The 9072-nt window shown below is 32.2% G+C and overlaps 1 protein-coding gene across 1 annotated transcript; it reads left to right on the plus strand.

The window, feature by feature from the left end:
• Positions 1-732: 732 nt before the first annotated feature.
• Positions 733-4916, plus strand: LOC143084459 (heat shock 70 kDa protein 12A-like). The gene is made up of 3 exons (XM_076260814.1): positions 733-1116; positions 1584-1743; positions 3937-4916. The coding sequence occupies exons 1-3, from the start codon at positions 916-918 to the stop codon at positions 4185-4187; spliced, it is 612 nt and encodes a 203-aa protein (XP_076116929.1). The 5' UTR covers positions 733-915; the 3' UTR covers positions 4188-4916.
• The last annotated feature ends 4156 nt before the right edge of the window (positions 4917-9072 follow it).

The following is a 9072-nucleotide window of genomic DNA, read 5'->3' on the forward strand; positions in this document are numbered from 1 at the left end:
TTAACTCCAAATGTGTTGCTCCTTACTGAATTGAAAAATTATGAAACAAATAAAGATGAAACAAGCTAAAGGGCAGGAAAAAAAACACTGTGAAAATGGTATATCATTATTGATTTTCGATTGGATGAAAAAATGTAGTTATTTTCAGAGCAAGAAACACTTAAAGTTGATGGTTGCTGCTATTGAATTTGGAACCACTTTCTCGGGATTTGTATGCGAGCTGATATGACAAAAATATATTGCCGCGATTGGAAATCGACTTATGGAATTACAAATAAGGCACCAACGTCAGTATTATTCAAACCAGACATGGCTTTTGACAGTTTTGAATATGAGACAGAACAAAAATATCATGAACCAGAAGAGTATAGAGATCTTAGAAAATGGTATTTTTTTAAAAACTTCAAGATGATTCTTTACGAATACAAGGTACACAGACTGTAAAAAGGTGGTATTACAGGTATATGTCCTAAGAGTTCTTGTCAGAATCTCGACGAAAGAACGGCACTAAATTACGACAACATACAGTAGTTCTAATAATTTGTGGATTAAGGAGCTGATTAAAAACGTAATATATTAAAAAAGAAATACAACGTAGTTGTATATTTTGGCTATTTTTTTTTATAAGTTTTTAAAACATAACGGCTTATTTCTAAATGTCAGACTTTTTTATAAATGCATACAGACAAACTAAAATTTTAATTTCGAAATATTTTGGCAAAGTTTTAACAAAAGGCAATGCAGTGAGCTCAATCTACAAGACTAAACGTAATGAGAAGAATGAAACAAATTCCAGAGACATCTATAATATCTGATCCCAGGAGGATGTTTTGTTTTGATATCAGAAGCTCATAATTAGATATTAAAAAATAGTTGAAGCAGAAACAATTGAATGTTGAAACAGAGATTGATGACATGGTTCCTGGAATCCAAAAGATAAAAATGAAGGCAATTGATGTATTTTCTGCGATTATTAAATACTTTATGACACTACTGCTTGAGAAAGCACAAAAAAGTTATATAGATCTAACAGATAAGGATATACTCTGGGTGATAACAGTACCAGGAATATGGGATCTAAAGGCCAAACAATTCACGAGAGAATCTGCTATTCAGGTGATTTTAATTCGCCAACTGGAATATTTTTAGTAAATTGCAATTTCCTCAAGTCAAATACGGGTTTAGCAAATCTCTTGTGTCCATTCGAATTTTATAACTTTCCTATACATTTTGATATCTTGCTTTGCAAATATTCGGATAGGGGCATTAATATTTATGAAGAGGGAAAATCCCAAAATGTGCATTGCAAATAATTCGGTTCATTTTTTCTGAGTGGCCAGCTTCAAACAATTGTATTTTATTTCTTTAGAAATGACAGCTTTGTTATTGAAAAAATGTAAACATTTGCAAGCACTACTAATTATGACGTCGAAAATACTATCGAGTCTTAATGACGAACTATCAAAATCACATTTATACACACTTAACTGGTTTAAAGCATGTGGGAGTTCCTAACTTTTTAGGACCGTACACATTTAAACATCGAAATGACGATTAATTGTTTTACTCTTATAAATTTGTAGGCAGGAACTTCTTCTGACCAGTTAATATTAGCATTAGAACCGGAAGCAGCATCCTTATATTGTAGAAAAATGCCAATATTTGTAGAAGAAAAACAGGATGGTGACAAGACGATTTCACAACTACCTATTGGATCGAAATATATTGTTCTTGACCAAGGAGGTAATATTGACAAGTACTTTAATACAAAATAAATAAAGGTTAACAAGAAAGTAATAATCAGATATCGCAGCGTATGTTTACTAATTTTCAATGTTTAATCATAAGCTTGATACCTTTGATGATCTTTTAACAGTTGACAATGGCAGTTTGCTTTGTTATTTATATGACTATTTAGTAAATCAGCTTTAGAGGGAAGTCATATAATTCTGTACAAATGTGTGTTGATGACCGTTTCGGGCATTAGTCTTTGAATTTGCCAAAATTCTAAGCATCTGTATTTATTTCTTAACGTTTCCTGCACCAAGTAAGGACTATGGCAGATGTTATCAAATCTTCCGTTCTTATGTATGTTGAAGTTTGTTTTTGTTGAAGCTCAGTGATTTTCATTCGTTAATAATGACTTTTCTTCCAAATTGTTATAATTTTAGAATATCAAAGGTCAAAATAGAACATAGGTGGTTTGACACTAAATGCTGCCAAGTGTTGATTAAAAAAAATCATAGCATGATCTATGCAATTTTGGGATGCCACTCGAAAATTTCACGATGAAATTCTGTTAAATTTGGAAATATATAGAAATTAGAAGATGTGGTGTGAGTGCCAATGAACAGTTTTTTATAGTTAAGTTTTCACAGATTTAAAACATATGTTAAACACATATGGAATCAATAATTAATTTTTGACCGTAAAGAGCTAAACAAACTACAAAATGTATAGGCCAAACATTATTTTATTTACTTGAAACGTTTATTCTACCCTTTCATATTAAATCTGTTCACATGTAGTATTTAAAAGGTAAAATTCGAATATTTTTTACAGCCTTTGAGATCTTTATGACTTGTTGCTTTTTATTGGAAATATATCTAACGGATTAAATATAAAAACTTACATAATTCATTTAATAGTTATTATCGTCATCATTATCAGTACTCTAGGTTTGGTTCTCTGAGTCTTTTGTCTTATGTTAGTTGTTTATTCTACCCTTTCAAATTAAATCTGTTCACATGTAGTATTTAAAAGGTAAAATTCGAATATTTTTTACAGCCTTTGAGATCTTTATGACTTGTTGCTTTTTATTGGAAATATATCTAACGGATTAAATACAAAAACTTACATAATTCATTTAATAGTTATTATCGTCATCATTATCAGTACTCTAGGTTTGGTTCTCTGAGTCTTTTGTCTAATGTTAGTTGTTTATTGTGCTTTGTGCAAATCTGATGATGAAAAGCATTTGTTTCTGATGTTTATCGTTTGGTCTAGTGTTGTTTTGTTAAACCACTACATATCCCAGGTCAGGGGAGGGTTGATACTCATAAACATGTTTTACCCCACACATTTTTTCATGTCAGGGAATTCTAAAATTAACTATAGGGTATGAGTGTTGCTAATCGTTGAAGGTCGTACGGTTACATATCCTTATTGGCAGAGAAATCGATACTACTTTAAAATATAAAGATCTACATGCGCCAACCAGACACTAAGCTGTGTCCACACTTATCTTGTTTTGTTCTAAGATTTATACGTAAAGCTTAATTGCTATAAGTGTAGGATATTTCCCAAAGAGGCAAACATTCGCCTTATTTATTATCTGAAAGTTGACAAATGAAATGATGAAGTGGCATGCTAGACGTAAAACACGTTAGATAAATATCATGCGTCCGAAGCGCATTTCTGGATTTACCTTCATCAGCTGGATCACTACAAGCTAAATATTTGAAAGCAAAAGATTCATAAGAACCGAAACAATTGACGAACTATATGATCAAATACCGTTTAGCGTTTTTTTCGCGGGGTACTCATTTTCGCTAATTTTGGCGGATAAATGAAAATCGTGGAAATAAATTTCGCGAAAATTTTTGCATAATTTCGGTACTTTCTAATTGGTAAAGCGTGAACGATTTATAAAGTAGCAAAATTCATTTAGACCAACTTTGATTGAGAGAGTTGAATCCTAAGTTTCTTTAAATAATTTCAAAATCTATAAACGGACTATTCTAAAAAGGATTGATATAAATCATGTCAGTACCGAAGTACTGACTTCTGCGCTGATGATAACCTCGGGTACTGATAGTCCACCAGCAAAGATATCGACCAGTGATGTGAAAAATAAAAACAACACGTTATATAAATTGCATGTGTTCAAAGCCCTTTTCCGGATTTACCGAAGTAAAATAATATGTTCAATTTTAGGTGGAACAATTGACATTACAGTTCATGAAGTTATGCCAGAAGGGAATCTGAAGGAAATACATCAAGCTTGTGGAGGAGTTTGGGGTTCTAACAGTATTAATAAAGAATTTAATCAATTCTTATATCAGCTGTTTGGGGATGATGTAATGTCGACATTTCGAACAAAAAACCCTGATGATTATTTTGAAATTATGAATGAATTCGAACTGAAGAAAATAAGTTATACTGGAGAAAGAGAAATGAGCGAATGAAAATCTCGTATTCTTTAATTGAATGTTATAATGAACTGAAAGGGGTGGACATTAATGAATCTTTAGGAGAAACAAAGTTTGAGGGCAAAGTTCGTTTTGGAAAAGATAAAGCTTTTCTCCAAAAAGAATTCTTTCAATCTTTTTTTGACAAATCCGTTGCAGCTTATGTCGACTATTTGGGAGGCCTTCTTAGAAAGAAGTCAATAAATGCTGAAGATAACCCAATCAAAACTATTTTAGCAGTGGGAGGGTTTTCAAAATCCCAAGTTCTAATAGAAAAAATTAAGTCAACATTTCCCGACCTTGCTATTGTTGTACCTGCAGATGCCGATTTGGCCGTTCTAAAAGGAGCAATAATATATGCCTTTGAACCAGAATCTGTTACATGCCGGGTATACCAATATACATATGGTGTTCCAAACATTACGCCTTATGATGCAAGAATTCATAATGATAGACGAATATATAGGATAGGTCCACAAGGAAAACCAATGGTTGACGATGCATTTGATAAACACATTGAAATAGGACAGATTTTGATAATTGGACAATTTCAACAAGAACACGAGTATTATACTACTACCGAAGATAACAAATCATTCGTACTTGACTTTTATGCATCAGAAGAAAAGAATCCTACATTTACTGACGAAGAAACTTGCTATTGTTTAGGAATGCTTCATATAACCCATCAAGCCAGAACATTTGTAAAACTTAATGCAAGTGGTACCGAACTAGTGGCTGTGGCGAGAGTAGACGGTGGAAATCTAGAAATTCAAGGTTATTTTAGTCTTATATAAATAAAGAATTTGTTTATTTTTACAAAATGCTTTTTATGAAAAAACTTCACACATTATTAATGTTTCAAGCCTTTTATTGTACTTGAAATCACAACAATCTCTCCAAAACCCGTAATCTTGTTCTATTGAAATATTAAGATATGTAGTGTTCTATTATATCTCATATTTTGAATCCTGATATCAAATTGACGTCCTTATATTTTGCTCTGGAGCATAGCTGCGTACGTGATTGGTGAATTTCATTTAAGTAACATTGCGTGTGGGTACATACATCACTAGTCCTTTTTACTACTTCTTGTTAGTGCCTTTGTTGTAAGTATGTTAGATTTTAGTCTCTATGATATGTATAAAGACCCTTTTTCAGAATACCATTTTCATGTGTAAAATTGATGAAATGTTAGTTGCGTTTCACTTCTTTTTCATGGTAAGTTTTGAAGCCTGAATACTGGATGAATGCTGCACTCGATAATTTTTTTTTGTATGTTTTTATAATTACGATATGATACTATCTAATTGATTTCTCATTAATGTCAATATACACGGCTATGAATCAAGATAGCATTATTATCTCTGAAAAATATTGACCCAAAAATGACTTTTCCCTTTATTTAAACTGTCTACGACAAAACAAATTGTTTAAGCTTTGTGCTGTCATTTAAAGAATCAGTTGTTCAGTAGAACTGTAATGGCAATTTACTATGTGCAAGTTAATGAAAAAAAAGTTTTTATCCCTTTTAGAAATACACTTCTTTATACAAATATGGATATTTTTCGTGGACTGTCTTGTCAATTTGGAATTCTAACGATTTGCTCATGATTTGTTTGTTTCTTTAAGTTTTCTGTTTTAAGAGATTTCAACATCGGTTTACTGTCGCTTTAATTTTAAAACCGTTAATTTCAAATCTTAAAAAAACTGTAAAATATTTACATTTCCTGTTTGACATGTTTGACAAAGCAACATTTATCCAATACAATATGTATACAATGAAAATGTACGAGTATAGCTGTATTTATCGTTTACTTCCCTAAATCAACAATACCGTAAAATGACAAATGTTATTCAAAGTTCAAAGACGAGAAAAAAAAAATTGTATTTTTTTGTGTGTATTTAAATTCATAAAACCATTTTGAGGAAATATTTGAAAAGGAAGATTTGACTCTTTGACAAGGAACTACTACAACTGGAAAAAATTACGATTTAAAAAAAATTACAAAGATTTGAATGAAGGAAGCGATCATTGCAAAGATGTATTACCAGTGTAACTTGTAATGGAATTCTGGTATCATGTTTACATAACTACCCAAATCGTGATTTAGTGAGATGTAAAAGCTATCAACGAGAATTCCATACTCATACTCAAAGGCAACAGTTCAAAAGTCATAAATCGATTGACAGAAAACAATTCCGGGTTACAAACAACAACCGAGGGAAACCCATCAACTATAAGAGGAAAACAACGAAATAACAGAACACAAAAGTGCAAAGAAACAAACAACAATGCAACATTCATTGAAACGAGCTTTTAGATAACAACTGATGTTCGCAAGTCAAAATCAAACTGACAATGCCATGGCAAAACCAATAAAAACGACACTAAGATTGAAACATCAGTAAAAAACATAACACAGATAAATTAAACATCATTTTTCTTACATGTAACACACGTTAATTATAAATATCAAGATTGGGTATGCGTGGCAATATGACAAGTCTCCGTCTAAAAAGTAAAATCACAAAAATACTAAACTTAGAGAAAAATCAATTCGGAAAGTCCATAATTACATGGCAAAATCAAATAACAAAACGCATCAAAAACGAATGGACAAGAACTGTCATATTCCTGACTTGGTACAGGCATAAGTCACAATGTATAAAAAGTTAACAATTATAGGTCAAAATACGACCTCCATCACGGAACTTTGGCTAATACAGAACAGCAATATATAAAAAGCCCCAAAATGACTAGTGTAAAAGAATAAGAAAACCAAATGATCTAGTCTTCATTATAATAAAAAGAAACGAGAAACACCTATCATGTACTACATAAACAAACGACAACCACTCAACAACAGGCTGTTGACCTAGGACAGGTACTTATCAATAGGCGCATTTGTTTCTAACCTAAACGATGCAAACGATTATGCGCGTAGAAGCTAAATCCAATTGTTTCTTCCATTTTTTGGTCAACACTACCAGGTTTTAGTGGAATTCGTGTTGTTTCTTATTTAGTATTTATAATTGTTGATGTAAATGTCCTTTGGTTTTGTGAGTCTTTATTTACTCCTTGGTTTTGATTATTCTTGTCTTATATCGTTCACATGAACGATGTACGCGCAAAATAGTCGCATAGTCGTTGGTGGTTTCTCGTTAAGACGTATAAATGATACAACTGTTTCTGCATCAAATAATGATTTCCAGGTAATTGTTTCACCATGCTGTGGATCGAACTAACGATTCTCTGCAGGCGAGTGGTGCCGAGGAAGTTATTTGGAAAAATGATTGACATTACGTCATTTAATTCATTGTGAGGATGTCACTATTGCGGAAGAATTCCGGTTTTAACATTAAACTAAAATCTAATCTGTTGAAAATTTCCTTGTGAATTGTGTTATTATTTCAACACAATCGATGTTAATCAAAGGAACATATTATTTGAATTATATTAACCATTCTTAGTCATGTTGGCTTCCGTTACACTTTTTGTAAATGTCTTATTAAATAATAACAATAATAAGTAAACATCATATGCCAGATATTCTATTATAATAGGCCAACGATGCAAACTAAGCTTTGGGAATGCTATGAAATTCGAGGAAGGTACTTGGGTATATATAAATGCAAAATCTTTATTTCTACGCAGTCTGGAAATGAAAAGTTATCTGCATATCAAATTAAAGTAAGTGACTATTTACTGTTTTATCATACTAGTATATAAAAGTAAAATCACAAAAAATGCAGATCTCTGAGAAAATTCAAAACGAAAAGTTCGTAATCAAAAGGCAAAATCAAAAGTTCAAACACATCAAACGAATGGATAACAATTGTCAAATTCCTGACTTGGTACAGGTATTTTCTTAAGCTGGGGTCACACATTCACGATTTTTACTGCCGTCCTTGACAGGACCATTCTCGATTAAAATTTGTCAAAAGTCTGATCAAGATCCTGTTAATCGTGGATGGAAATTCAAACTTTAATTAAAATTAAAAAAAAATAAAATTTTAATCACGACAACAATCAGATATTGTTCAGGAAGCGTCAATATTCAACCGTTTCCAAGCGAATTTATCCCGATTATCCCGTTCTCAATCCGCTTTAAATCCGATTTGTATCTTTCGCCTGGTAAAATTCGACCGAGTCTGTCATGACTGCGTCTCGATTTTACCGAATGTAATCCGACAGAGATCAGACAGTGAACCGAAAGTGAACCGACGCTGACGGAAGTTATCCGTTCGAAAAATAAAGGCAACAGTAGTATACCGCTGTTCAAACTCATAAATCCATGGACAAAAAACAAAATCGGGGTAACAAACTAAAACTGACGGAAACGCATAAATATAAGAGGAGAACAACGACAAAACACTACAATGTAACTAACACACACAGAAACGGACCAAGCATCAGACAAAATCCCACGAGAATAACAAATATAACATCAAAATCAAATACATGAATTTGGGATAGACAAGTACCGTGACACGTCTTATCGCAATGTCAATTTACACTAAAAAATAAGAGAAAACAAACGACGCAACGTTAAATTGTAACACACACAGAAACGAACTATAATATAACAATGGCCATATTCCTGACTTGGTACAGGATATTTTTAAAGGAAAAAATGGTGGGTTAAACCTGGTTTTGTGGCATGCCAAACCTCGCACTTTAATGGCAATGTTAAATATAACATAGAAATGACAACATAATATTACAGGACTACAATACAAATAAATAGGAAAACGTATTAGACAAAGAAACACATGATTAATGAATAACAAAAAGCATCAGGTTTAAAATTTAATACGCCAAAAACGCGCCTCGTCATACTCGGCATACTCGGGATGATCAGGTACTGTCGGAACGTAA

This window comes from Mytilus galloprovincialis, chromosome 7 (assembly GCF_965363235.1).
Source record: "Mytilus galloprovincialis chromosome 7, xbMytGall1.hap1.1, whole genome shotgun sequence".
In the NCBI taxonomy this organism is placed as follows: Eukaryota; Metazoa; Mollusca; class Bivalvia; order Mytilida; family Mytilidae; genus Mytilus; species Mytilus galloprovincialis.